The sequence below is a fragment of the Taudactylus pleione genome, unplaced genomic scaffold, assembly GCF_031769625.1.
Source record: "Taudactylus pleione unplaced genomic scaffold, aTauple2 ptg000277l, whole genome shotgun sequence".
In the NCBI taxonomy this organism is placed as follows: domain Eukaryota; kingdom Metazoa; phylum Chordata; class Amphibia; order Anura; family Myobatrachidae; genus Taudactylus; species Taudactylus pleione.
Genome location: NW_028284679.1, coordinates 614,992 through 629,277, shown reverse-complemented (window position 1 = coordinate 629,277; position 14,286 = coordinate 614,992). Strand labels below are relative to the sequence as shown.

The window sequence follows — 14,286 nt, the reverse complement described above, 5'->3', positions numbered from 1 at the left end:
AAAGTGCAGAATTGGGGTTTAGGTGTGCAGGCTTAAAAAAAATAGCCTGCACCCCTGGGATTGTCATTTAAAAATAAACTGTGTCAAAAAAATGTTTAAAAAAAATCAGGACACCCCAAAATGTACTTTATTTTTGGGGTAAAAAAAAAGAGAAAAACACTTCTAAACTAGACAAATTACACCCACAGGGGTTCCCTTATGTGCGGCCGGTGTTTTCTTCATTGCGCAGAGTAGCAGCAGGTGCATTTTTGCAGATTTTTTTAAATTACCTTTAGGGACTTAAAAATATGCTTACCCCCATTTTTCCGTACCCCAAATTTGAGGGGAATAGTTATTTTTACGAAAAAAAAAATCTAAGTGCTCTTCTTCACCACTTCTTCATAGCCGCAAATATGCACCTTCCGCGGCTATTACAAACCCCGACTTCCTTCTGCAGGCCAAAATGGGGGTACCCATAGTGATCCCCATGTCTGGACATCTTTAGGGGGGTCCCAGGCACATTTCCCGAAAATTCCCGTTTTTTTCGTAGATCCAAATTCGCCGGGTTCCGTTTTCGCGCCTTTGAAATTGAATACGGGGATAAAGCGGGCACGCGCCCAATAAATTATCCCCTGAAAAGCTCCGATGTGGAGCGAAAAGTCCAGCACAGACTTTTCGCTCCCAAACTGAACACGACTCAAAGTCTATGCACTCTGACGCACATCACTACAACATGGAAATTACACAAAGTACAGTAAATGAGTATAAATAAAATAATACAATATGCAAATTTCACATCCAGATACAAGAGCCTACAACTGTCACATCCACATACAAGAGCCTGCAACTGTCACATCCACATACAAGAGCCTGCAACTGTCACATCCACATACAAGAGCCTGCAACTGTCACATCCACATACAAGAGCCTGCAACTGTCACATCCACATACAAGAGCCTGCAACTGTCACATCCACATACAAGAGCCTGCAACTGTCACATCCACATACAAGAGCCTGCAACTGTCACATCCACATACAAGAGCCTGCAACTGTCACATCCACATACAAGAGCCTGCAACTGTCACATCCACATACAAGAGCCTGCAACTGTCACATCCACATACAAGAGCCTGCAACTGTCACATCCACATACAAGAGCCTGCAACTGTCACATCCACATACAAGAGCCTGCAACTGTCACATCCACATACAAGAGCCTGCAACTGTCACATCCACATACAAGAGCCTGCAACTGTCACATCCACATACAAGAGCCTGCAACTGTCACATCCACATACAAGAGCCTGCAACTGTCACATCCACATACAAGAGCCTGCAACTGTCACATCCACATACAAGAGCCTGCAACTGTCACATACTGTATTATATTTTCACTGTTTTTTTGCATAAAAGTCGCAAACTTGACGGCTAATATGCTAATATGTCGCAAAGACAGCGGGCTCATATCCAGCACGAGCTTCTGATACTGCTCAGGCCCCTATGCAATAACAGTAAGAATAATCAGGGCCATCAGAAAGGAAGGAGAGCAAGTGCAAAAGTGGTAAAAAAAATGTTTAAAAGAACGGCGTAGGGTCCCTTCCCTGCATCCCTGAAGGCGGTAAATGCAGGGGTAATGGTCTAATTAAATGTTTAATATCATTTTTCACAGTGGCACTAGAGGCGCCAGAAATAACAAGTGCCAGCAGGCTGCTTGAACCGTTACCCCCACAGTGAAACAAAATATTAAACGATCTGGTTAAAACTACACATTCAGTAATTAGATATTTTAGTCTCTCTGACTAAGTTCCAGTAGATCTTCTATGTGGAAACATGTCAGAAGCCTTACTAAGGTATAGTGTGACTGCTTATCAGGGGTGTTTTAAGAGAGGAGGGGACCCGTGAGCAGACTCAGTGCCGGCCCCCTCCTCTCTCCGGTGATGCCGCAGTGCAGTAAATACTGGCTCAGTGCCAGAATCTACAAGCACATGCGGGGATCTCCGGGAATATTGTGCCTGCGCCGGTTTCCTGGGAACAGTAGTACTGCGCATGCGGGGATCTCCGGGAATATTGTGCCTGCGCCGGTTTCCTGGGAACAGTAGTACTGCACATGCGGGGATCTCCGGGAATATTGTGCCTGCGCCGGTTTCCTAGGAACAGTAGTACTGCGCATGCGGGGATCTCCGGGAATATTGTGCCTGCGCCGGTTTCCTGGGGACAGTAGTACTGCGCATGCGGGGATCACCGGGAATATTGTGCCTGCGCCGGTTTCCTGGGGACAGTAGTACTGCGCATGCGGGGATCTCCGGGAATATTGTGCCTGCGCCGGTTTCCTGGGGACAGTAGTACTGCGCATGCGGGGATCTCCGGGAATATTGTGCCTGCGCCGGTTTCCTGGGGACAGTAGTACTGCGCATGCGGGGATCTCCGGGAATACTGTGCCTGCGCCGGCTTCCTGGGGACAGTAGTACTGCGCATGCGGGGATCTCCGGGAATATTGTGCCTGCGCCGGTTTCCTGGGGACAGTAGTACTGCGCATGCGGGGATCTCCGGGAATACTGTGCCTGCGCCGGTTTCCTGGGGACAGTAGTACTGCGCATGCGGGGATCTCCGGGAATATTGTGCCTGCGCCGGTTTCCTGGGGACAGTAGTACTACGCATGCGGGGATCTCCGGGAATATTGTTCCTGCGCCGGTTTCCTGGGGACAGTAGTACTGCGCATGCGGGGATCTCCGGGAATATTGTGCCTGCGCCGGTTTCCTGGGGACAGTAGTACTGCGCATGCGGGGATCTCCGGGAATATTGTGCCTGCGCCGGTTTCCTGGGGACAGTAGTACTGCGCATGCGGGGATCTCCGGGAATATTGTGCCTGCGCCGGTTTCCTGGGGACAGTAGTACTGCGCATGCGGGGATCTCCGGGAATATTGTGCCTGCGCCGGTTTCCTGGGGACAGTAGTACTGCGCATGCGGGGATCTCCGGGAATACTGTGCCTGCGCCGGTTTCCTGGGGACAGTAGTACTGCGCATGCGGGGATCTCCGGGAATATTGTGCCTGCGCCGGTTTCCTGGGGACAGTAGTACTGCGCATGCGGGGATCTCCGGGAATATTGTTCCTGCGCCGGTTTCCTGGGGACAGAAGTACTGCGCATGCGGGGATCTCCGGGAATATTGTGCCTGCGCCGGTTTCCTGGGGACAGTAGTACTGCGCATGCGGGGATCTCCGGGAATACTGTGCCTGCGCCGGTTTCCTGGGGACAGTAGTACTGCGCCTGCGGGGATCTCGGGGAATACTGTGCCTGCGCCGGTTTCCTGGGGACAGTAGTACTGCGCATGCGGGGATCTCCGGGAATATTGTGCCTGCGCCGGTTTCCTGGGGACAGTAGTACAGCGCATGCGGTGATCTCCGGGAATATTGTGTCTGCGCCGGTTTCCTGGGGACAGTAGTACTGCGCATGCGGGGATCTCCGGGAATACTGTGCCTGCGCCGCTTTCCTGGGGACAGTAGTACTGCGCATGCGGGGATCTCCGGGAATATTGTGCCTGCGCCGGTTTCCTGGGGACAGTAGTACTGCGCATGCGGGGATCTCCAGGAATATTGTGCCTGCGCCGGTTTCCTGGGGACAGTAGTACTGCGCATGCGGGGATCTCCGGGAATATTGTGCCTGCGCCGGTTTCCTGGGGACAGTAGTACTGCGCATGCTGGGATCTCCGGGAATATTGTGCCTGCGCCGGTTTCCTGGGGACAGTAGTACTGCGCATGCGGGGATCTCCGGGAATATTGTGCCTGCGCCGGTTTCCTGGGGACAGTAGTACTGCGCATGCGGGGATCTCCGGGAATACTGTGCCTGCGCCGGTTTCCTGGGGACAGTAGTACTGCGCATGCGGGGATCTCCGGGAATATTGTGCCTGCGCCGGTTTCCTGGGGACAGTAGTACAGCGCATGCGGTGATCTCTGGGAATATTGTGCCTGCGCCGGTTTCCTGGGGACAGTAGTACTGCGCATGCGGGGATCTCCGGGAATATTGTGCCTGCGCCGGTTTCCTGGGGACAGTAGTACTGCGCATGCGGGGATCTCCGAGAATATTGTGCCTGCGCCGGTTTCCTGGGGACAGTAGTACTGCGCATGCTGGGATCTCCAGGAATATTGTGCCTGCGCCGGTTTCCTGGGGACAGTAGTACTGCGCATGCGGGGATCTCCGGGAATATTGTGCCTGCGCCGGTTTCCTGGGGACAGTAGTACTGCGCATGCTGGGATCTCCGGGAATATTGTTCCTGCGCCGGTTTCCTGGGGACAGTAGTACTGCGCATGCGGGGATATCCTGAAATACTGTGCCTGCGCCGGTTTCCTGGGGACAGTAGTACTGCGCATGCAGGGATATCCGGGAATATTGTGCCTTCGCCGGTTTCCTGGGGACAGTAGTACTGCGCATGCGGGGATCTCCGGGAATATTTTGCCTGCGCCGGTTTCCTGGGGACAGTAGTACTGCGCATGCAGGGATCTCCGGGAATACTGTGCCTGCACCGGTTTCCTGGGGACAGTAGTACTGCGCATGCGGGGATCTCCGGGAATATTGTTCCTGCGCCGGTTTCCTGGGGACAGTAGTACTGCGCATGCGGGGATCTCCGGGAATATTGTTCCAGCGCCGGTTTCCTGGGGACAGTAGTACTGCGCATGCGGGGATCTCCGGGAATACTGTGCCTGCGCCGGTTTCCTGGGGACAGTAGTACTGCGCATGCGGGGATCTCCGGGAATATTGTGCCTGCGCCGGTTTCCTGGGGACAGTAGTACAGCGCATGCGGTGATCTCTGGGAATATTGTGCCTGCGCCGGTTTCCTGGGGACAGTAGTACTGCGCATGCGGGGATCTCCGGGAATACTGTGCCTGCGCCGGTTTCCTGGGGACAGTAGTACAGCGCATGTGGTGATCTCCGGGAATATTGTGCCTGCGCCGGTTTCCTGGGGACAGTAGTACTGCGCATGCGGGGATCTCCGGGAATACTGTGCCTGCACCGGTTTCCTGGGGACAGTAGTTCTGCGCATGCGGGGATCTCCGTGAATATTGTGCCTGCGCCGGTTTCCTGAGGACAGTAGTACTGCGCATGCGGGGATCTCCGGGAATACTGTGCCTGCGCCGGTTTCCTGGGGACAGTAGTACTACGCCTGCGGGGATCTCCGGGAATATTGTGCCTGCGCCCGATTCCTGGGGACAGTAGTACTGCGCATGCGGGGATCTCCGGGAATATTGTGCCTGCGCCGATTTCCTGGGGACAGTAGTACTGCGCATGCGGGGATCTCCGGGAATATTGTGCCTGCGCCGGTTTCCTGGGGACAGTAGTACTGCGCATGCTGGGATCTCCGGGAATATTGTTCCTGCGCCGGTTTCCTGGGGACAGTAGTACTGCACATGCGGGGATATCCGGGAATACTGTTCCTGCGTCGGTTTCCTGGGGACAGTAGTACTGCGCATGCAGGGATCTCCGGGAATATTGTGCCTGCGCCGGTTTCCTGGGGACAGTAGTACTGCGCATGCGGGGATCTCCGGGAATATTGTGCCTGCGCCGGTTTCCTGGGGACAGTAGTACTGCGCATGCGGGGATCTACGGGAAAATTGTTCCAGCGCCGGTTTCCTGGGGACAGTAGTACTGCGCATGCGGGGATCTCCGGGAATACTGTGCCTGCGCCGGTTTCCTGGGGACAGTAGTACTGCGCATGCGGGGATCTCCGGGAATATTGTGCCTGCGCCGGTTTCCTGGGGACAGTAGTACAGCGCATGCGGTGATCTCCGGGAATATTGTGCCTGCGCCGGTTTCCTGGGGACAGTAGTACTGCGCATGCGGGGATCTCCGGGAATACTGTGCCTGCGCCGGTTTCCTGGGGACAGTAGTACTGCGCATGCGGGGATCTCCGGGAATATTGTGCCTGCGCCGGTTTCCTGGGGACAGTAGTACAGCGCATGCGGTGATCTCCGGGAATATTGTGCCTGCGCCGGTTTCCTGGGGACAGTAGTACTGCGCATGCGGGGATCTCCGGGAATACTGTGCCTGCGCCGGTTTCCTCGGGACAGTAGTTCTGCGCATGCGGGGATCTCCGTGAATATTGTGCCTGCGCCGGTTTCCTGGGGACAGTAGTACTGCGCATGCGGGGATCTCCGGGAATACTGTGCCTGCGCCGGTTTCCTGGGGACAGTAGTACTGCGCCTGCGGGGATCTCCGGGAATATTGTGCCTGCGCCCGATTCCTGGGGACAGTAGTACTGCGCATGCGGGGATCTCCGGGAATATTGTGCCAGCGCCGGTTTCCTGGGGACAGTAGTACTGCGCATGCGTGGATCTCCGGGAATACTGTGCCTGCGCCGGTTTCCTGGGGACAGTAGTACTGCGCATGCGGGGATCTCCGGGAATATTGTGCCTGCGCCCGTTTCCTGGGGACAGTAGTACTGCGCATGCGGGGATCTCTGGGAATATTGTGCCTGCGCCGGTTTCCTGGGGACAGTAGTACTGCGCATGCGGGGATCTCCGGGAATACTGTGCCTGCGCCGGTTTCCTGTGGACAGTAGTACTGCGCATGCGGGGATCTCCGGGAATATTGTGCCTGCGCCAGTTTCCTGGAGACAGTAGTACAGCGCATGCGGTGATCTCCGGGAATATTGTGCCTGCGCCGGTTTCCTGGAGACAGTAGTACTGCGCATGCGGTGATCTCCGGGAATACTGTGCCTGTGCCGGTTTCCTGGGGACAGTAGTACTGCGCATGCGGGGATCTCCGGGAATATTGTGCCTGCGCCGGTTTCCTGGGGACAGTAGTACTGCGCATGCGGGGATCTCCGGGAATATTGTGCCTGCGCCGGTTTCCTGGGGACAGTAGTACTGCGCATGCGGGGATCTCCGGGAATATTGTGCCTGCGCCGGTTTCCTGGGGACAGTAGTACTGCGCATGCGGGGATCTCCGGGAATATTGTGCCTGCGCCGGTTTCCTGGGGACAGTAGTACTGCGCATGCGGGGATCTCCGGGAATATTGTGCCTGCGCCGGTTTCCTGGGGACAGTAGTACTGCGCATGCGGGGATCTCCGGGAATATTGTTCCTGCGCCGGTTTCCTGCGGACAGTAGTACTGCGCATGCGGGGATCTCCGGGAATATTGTGCCTGCGCCGGTTTCCTGGGGACAGTAGTACTGCGCATGCGGGGATCTCCGGGAATATTGTGCCTGCGCCAGTTTCCTGGGGACAGTAGTACTGCGCATGCGGGGATCTACGGGAATATTGTGCCTGCGCCGGTTTCCTGGGGACAGTAGTACTGCGCATGCGGGGATCTCCGGGAATATTGTGCCTGCGCCGGTTTCCTGGGGACAGTAGTACTGCGTATGCGGGGATCTCCGGGAATATTGTTCCTGCGCCGGTTTCCTGCGGACAGTAGTACTGCGCATGCGGGGATCTCCGGGAATATTGTGCCTGCGCCGGTTTCCTGGGGACAGTAGTACTGCGCATGCGGGGATCTCCGGGAATATTGTTCCTGCGCCGGTTTCCTGCGGACAGTAGTACTGCGCATGCGGGGATCTCCGGGAATATTGTGCCTGCGCCGGTTTCCTGGGGACAGTAGTACTGCGCATGCATGAGTCACCAGGAATACGGCCACCGCTATTTTCCCTGTGATTTTTGCTGCTCTGCAGCACAGGTCCAGCACTCTGGAGACAATGGACAGGTAAGTATAAGACTAAATGGGTGCAGGGTGAGTCGGTGATTGGCAGATCTGCGTCCGATGTGTACGCGGTTGCGGACAGCTATAAAAACTCCGGTGGGCGTCTCTGTACAAGTTTCTGCAGCTGCTGCATTAGCGTATTTTCGCACAACCACAGCCTCCACATCAATAGCATACAGCTGTGAATGAGGCCCATTGTGTCGTGTCATCGCTCTTCTGCAGATTATCTCTCCCATTGTTACACCACTGATCACATAATAAGAGGAAATGATCAGTATAACTGATAGGACTGTGTGATGAGGTGTAATATAAATATAATACAAGCATACAGATAGTGTGTACATAGGCCCTGATTCAGAGCCGGACACTCTGACAGAGCGCACGCTCTGAATCAGGGCCGGTCTTTTTTATTTACCACCCACAGCTATAGCGAGCGGCAAGGAAGATGGTCTCGATGGTCAAGGCCATCGCGACCATCGGGCTTGCGACGAGACCCTTGTGGTAGGGTCTCGTGGCCGCAAGCCCCAGAGAGATTTCGGCTCTAACAGAGCCGGAATCTCTCCACTGACATCACTTGTGAACATGGGAACACCTCCGTTTGGGCAGCCACCCCCCCGGCCCACCCACCAAAGGGGGCGTGCTGTCACTCAACATCGACAGCACGCCCCCTTTTGCACGAGACCCGGAGCGACGGTTTGCTCTTCGCTAAACGGGTCTCACGCATGCGCACGACGGAGCCGGCTCCGTCGTGCGCATGCACTCTGTGCCACCATCGACCCGGTTGCGAGCGCACAGCGCTTGCGACCGGGTCAGAATCAGGCCCATAGTGTGGTGTCACCTCTCTTCCCAAGATCATCGCTCCCATTGTTACGTGCACCACTGATTACATATATTATATTATAATGATACATAAGAGGAAATGATGAGTATAACTGATAGGACTGTGTGATGAGGTGTAATATAAATGTAATACAAGCATACAGATAGTGTGTACACAGTGTGGTGTTACCTCTCTTCCCCAGATCAGCTCCTGCATAGTTGGTGATATTTATGAGCAATTGGACACAATCAGTCTCAAGGTATTTTTTCAACCTCTCCCCGATTTGCTCCTGTGGACTGTTCCATCTCTCTGCCGTGATCTCAGCCTCAGGCATGGTGGGGATATAAACCCCTCTCTGTGTGTCCAGGTGCATGAAATCACTTCCATCATATCTGACCTGAAAATACTCCACAGTGCTGCCGTTATCTCTCAGCTCACAGCCGTGCATTGCCTGGAAGGAATGGGAACCTGCACAAAGCATAGAAACATGTTACACGGGTGCAGATTGTATGGTGTCATGTTTACAGTAGTGCAATGGTGGATTTTATCTAGGGGCTGCACGGAGAGCCAGGTGTGATTGTGCCAGACGTTCAGGCCATTAGTAGCAACAGTGCAGAAGGGGGATGCGGGTGCGACTGATGTAGTGCACTGCACCAATACTGCAGTGCTTTGTGAATTACGTGCCAGAATTTGCGAACTGATTAGGAAGGGTAGATATTTAGATACTTTTGCCCTTACTGTACTTCCGAGTCCAAGGAAGCATTGGAAGTGGCGAAATCAAAAGGGGGAATTGGTCGGGAAACCTTTAGGTCATGCTAATTTGCTGATGGGTTTGTGTGTATATGTTTCCTGCAACTTAGAGAAATGTTCTGCTCAATCTATCAGTGTGATTCGGTATCTTCATTTAAATCTGCGGATCCTCCTGGTGTCAACATGATAAGGAGTTCCACCAGAAGCAAAGCGGACTGGTATTAACTTAGGCACCTGGGCTGTTAGGATGTTGAGGTTTGGCTCGATGTTGCACAACTTGCCCAAGCTCTGTCTGGTCCTTTTTCAATATGGCCAACTCAGCCCTCCTCTCACTTAACCCAGAGGTCAATGGTGGCTCCTCCACGCTTTCAATAGAGGGAGGCCGATGTAATTTTTGACACCTCTGTTTCTGCTGTGGTCCTCTAATCCCATCAAAGATTGCATCCGAGGTTCGGGTGGTACCCCAGATGCTCCCTGCAGCCCCAGCATCCAAACATGGCTGTGTCAGGGTTTCTTAGTAATAGTGTCTCCCCTGGATGCCACATACAAGTGGCTGGATTGGTACCAGTTATGAGTATACACTCAGTTTTTGAGGGGTTTCCGGTCCTGGTTATGGCTGTTATTTGTTCAGCTTTCCCTAAAAACCTTCAGTCTTAAGTCGATTTGCCAAATGTGGCCAAGGACAAGGTCATGAATGAAGAGCGTCTAGGGTGCATGGTTGGGCCTTTTTATGTTCCTCCGATCTTGTTTTTCCGCCCGTTGGTGTCATATTCCTAATAACATGAGAGGGGGATGGGGGGCAGAGCCCATGCACTTTTTATAACATGAACACTCTAACCCACTTTGGACTAAATTAGATCCTCAGCCTCAATTTCTTTATTTAAAGATTGTTAATGCGACCATCTGGCTATGTGTATACTTTATGTTGGAAAGTCAAGTCGGATCAGCTATTTATTTCACTTCTTACTTAACTTAGTAGTCAAGTAACATATCTACATTATAGATTAATTAATTCTACATAAAGTGTCAACTTTAAAATGAATCGTTTAGTGCAATATTAACATGTACTGGACATTTCTCTCTTCTGGTTTTAGTATGTATTTCTACTGCCATCTAGTGGCTATGTTACATTATACATGTCTTTACCACCTTGGTATTGGTTTAGCTGCACATGTTGCTGGGTTACCGCCGGGGTGCGAGTCTCAGTCCTATGACATGACATGGACCCAACGGGAGGCACATGGAGGCGGTGTTTTGAACACTGGGTGACTCTCTCTACAAAGGTAAGAAATGTTTTGTATGTTTTACATCATGACAAAAGTTTTAAAATAAAACTGAAATGTTGAATTTAAGTTAGGTGGACTTCAACAAACTGTTACTGTTTAAGGAATATAAAGTCCTGTGACTCCTGCAGCATGTAGCTATATATATATATATATATATATATATATATATATATATATATATATAGTCCTTGGATCCGGCACTCACTTTAAAAATAATTATTTATTTAATGCTATAATAAACAGACAGGATAGATGCGGCACTCAGGGGTTTCAATAAATCACACAATACCAAGTTTTCCTGGGGTCAATCATGATGAAGATGCACAGTCATTGAAACGTTGACCCCAGGAAAACTTGGTATTGTGTGATTTATTGAAACCTCTGAGTGCCGCATCTATCCTATCTGTTTAAACTTTATATATAAATATATATATATATATATATAAATATATATATATAAAAATATATATGTCTGCATATCTCTCTCTCTCTCTATATATATATATATATATATATATATATATATATCTTATGTGCGTGATGCAGAGAAGTACACTATGCCAATGATCACGGTTGAGCCATTACCAGCTATCTGCACATGCATCTGAGTCGCACTGCGCTGGCGCCACAGTCCATTACCAAAAACGCAGATGTGCTGCAGCCATTTTTGGTGGAATATTGTTGCCTGCATCTGCGATCCTGTACGCACAAAACATGGCTCTGGCATATCAGTTCAGGTGGCCATTCTACGTGACTGTAGGGTTATTCAGGGGGCCAGTTATGGAAGTAGTCCACAGACCGCAAAGAGCGAGCGCTCAATTTAAATATCCGGGCCCTTTTTCAGAACAACCGTCCGCAAATAGCGTCCGGCTCTGAATCAGGCCCTCTGTGTTATATGGGAGTCAGTATGATGCTCTTTGTATTATATGGCAGTCACTCTGATGCTCTCTGTATTATATGGCTGTCATTGTGATGCTCTCTTTATTATATGGTGCTCAATGAATAAATCTGTTTATGTAGGGCTGGAGGGAGTGGTACCAGTCTTTGCCCATGGTGACAGAAAACCTAGCTTCACCCCTTATGCAGTGCATACATTATGTGTGTATATACCAGGCAGTGTGTATGTTATGTACTCTTTGTGTAAATATTATAGTGCATACATTATGTGTGTGTATACCAGGCAGTGTGTATGTTATGTACTCTATGTGTAAATATTATAGTGCATACATTATGTGTGTGTATACCAGGCAGTGTGTATGTTATGTACTCTATGTGTAAATATTATAGTGCATACATTATGATTTTATACAGATAGTGTACGGGGTAGCATGGGCATAACTACCATAGGTGCATGGGGTGCAGCTGCTATGGTGCCCAGAGCTTAGGGGGTCCCATCTTCCTTGCCAGTTACATGTGTTATATACATTTTTCCCCATTGGGTGGTACACAGGGGCCCTTAGAAACTTTTGCTTTGTGGCCTTCAAATACCTAGTTCTGCCCCGGCAGTGTAGTAAGTATGTTTGTATATAGTATACTATAGTGCATACGTTATGGGTTTATACTGTGTAGTGTGTATACTGTGTAGTATGTACATTATGATTGTTGATATAGGGCCTGATTCAGATCCGGTTGCAAGCGCTGTGTGCTCACAAGCGGCCCGATGATCTGCATACACGCATGCGCAGGCTTCGTTCTGCGCATGCATGAACTACTCTGTGCGATCGCAAACCGCTCGCTCGCCCAACAAAGCCAGCCCAGTGTAATGAGTGACTAGAGAGGCCGTTTATGGGTGGTAACAGGGGCAGTCCAGTAATATTGGGGGGTTGGAGATGTGAACGCAGTCGTGCCTGAGTGTTTCTACGCCGTTTCAGAGGCGTGCATAGTTAACAGGCAGCATCATAGTACACGTCACCAGCCTTTTTTTTACACTGAAATCCTTGCAGTGTTTGCGGTAGGGTTTAGGCAACCACAAACACTGCGTTCACTTCAGTTGGTCCTAGATGCACCAATGTTTTCATACACTTCCTGGAGATGACGTGTGCTTTTGGGTGGCTCAACCTACGCTAATGGGCGTACAATTACACAAAGTGATCACTCGCCTAGACATGGCAGGCGTGCCTATGCCTTGGCGAGCGATCGCTTCCTCTGCCGTCACTTTGAAAAATTTGCATACGCATCTAGCGAGCGGGTCTGAATCAGGCCCATAGTGTAGTTGATTTGTAATGTATGTGTATACAGTGTAGTGTGACTTACCTCCAGTCAGGTTTGAGGGACTCGCTGTCCTTACACTGAGTAAGACGTATTTTTGAATTTCTTTTCCCCTCTGTGTCTGCTCATCCCAGAATGTTTGATCTGTGTTACCCATCCATGAAGTTACAGGGCGTGCGAGACAGGATTCACTGTCATAAATACCAATAAGTTGATCATCCACATATCCAGCCACAGAAAGCTCAGGTATCCCCCATCCTGTACCTGAGACCAAGGTGTAATAATACTGCAGAGAGTGATTGCCTGAGAAAGACAAAGAGAGTGTTAAAAGGTAACTTGGGTGAGGTTCTGTGGTTTTGCCATAAAGTACAAATAAACACATATTTTGCTCAATCGCAATAATCAATGTCACAATTTTATTATCTCTATACAATACTACTACCAATCAGATTGGTTACTCTAATTGTACCTAACTCACACTGATAGATAAATCACCCTTTCTATTGTGCATCTCCTGGTGTTTAAAACACATATGTCTGTGAACAACGTTGTTCACAGACATATCCAATCTGCTGTGTTTATCTGAACAGACATATCCGATCTGCTAAAAGATAAATCGGTCATCTGTTGGTGGGTACGGGTGACCCGCTGATCGCCCATACATATACTGTAGGGACCCGACAGTGATTGACAGTGCAATTGGGTTGGTAAATGTAAATGCCTGCCCAGCTGAGCTGCTAAGCCCAGCACATCGTGAAGAAAAACTGGTAAGTGTGTAAACACTTACCAATCATCAGATAGGTCGGCGGGTAGTGTGTATCCATCTTTACTTAACTCCTTTGTGCTTCTAGAAATACTATATGCTAAAGTAGTTTATCTAAATACCAATTGTGGCAGTATCACCAGAGGTGGTGCTGGTGAGCAGCAGATTCTGTGTGGGGCAGGACAGATCCACCCACACAGAGTAGAAAAGCATTGAGCGTAGATGCCTAATGGCTGCCTTGTGGAGAGAGCTGAGGTGTGGGCTGATGAGGAGGAAGACCAGTCAGGCTGCTGTTGGAGACAGTCTATGTGGGACTGTGGCAGCCAGAGAGCCCAGTGAAACTAAGCAAGCCGTTGAGGGCCAGGAGGCCTGGGTCTGTACCTGCAGGAGGCAGGGGGGATCTCAAAACTCTCAGACTGTGTGACATTGAAGCAGCTGGGCTGCAGGCTGTGGAAGCCAGGGCCTGCTGTATACCTGGAGGATACAGGGAAGGCCCAGAGACTGACTATGTCTGTATAGCTGTGGCATCCAAGCCAGGCTGGAGCCAGCGATAGACCTGCAGAGAAGCAGGCTGAGACTTTATTGGCAGATTAACTGCACCCTTATAGAGAGGGTTCAAGAAGTGAGTTAGACACCCTAAATAGGGGCTAGGTTGTTTATTATTTTTGTTTGTTTCCTGACTTTCCATGCTGGAAAGTAAAGCACCTTTTATCTACTTGAAAGCTGTGTGTGGACCCTCATTAAGCACCTAAACACTGCACCAATCCACCCTCTGCAGAGCTAATTACCCC

The 14,286-nt window shown here is 50.7% G+C and overlaps 1 protein-coding gene across 1 annotated transcript in view; it reads right to left on the bottom strand.

Annotated features, from left to right (window-relative positions):
- LOC148513536 (class I histocompatibility antigen, F10 alpha chain-like) overlaps window positions 1-13,556 on the bottom strand; it is a 77,317-nt gene extending 63,761 nt beyond the window's left edge. The window contains exons 1-3 of the mRNA XM_088481727.1: window positions 13,520-13,556; window positions 12,778-13,035; window positions 8,678-8,956 (exon numbers count right to left, since the gene is read on the bottom strand). Coding sequence (XP_088337853.1) covers window positions 8,678-8,956; window positions 12,778-13,035; window positions 13,520-13,556 — 574 coding nt within the window. The remainder of the gene's footprint in view (window positions 1-8,677; window positions 8,957-12,777; window positions 13,036-13,519) is intronic.
- Window positions 13,557-14,286: the final 730 nt, after the last annotated feature.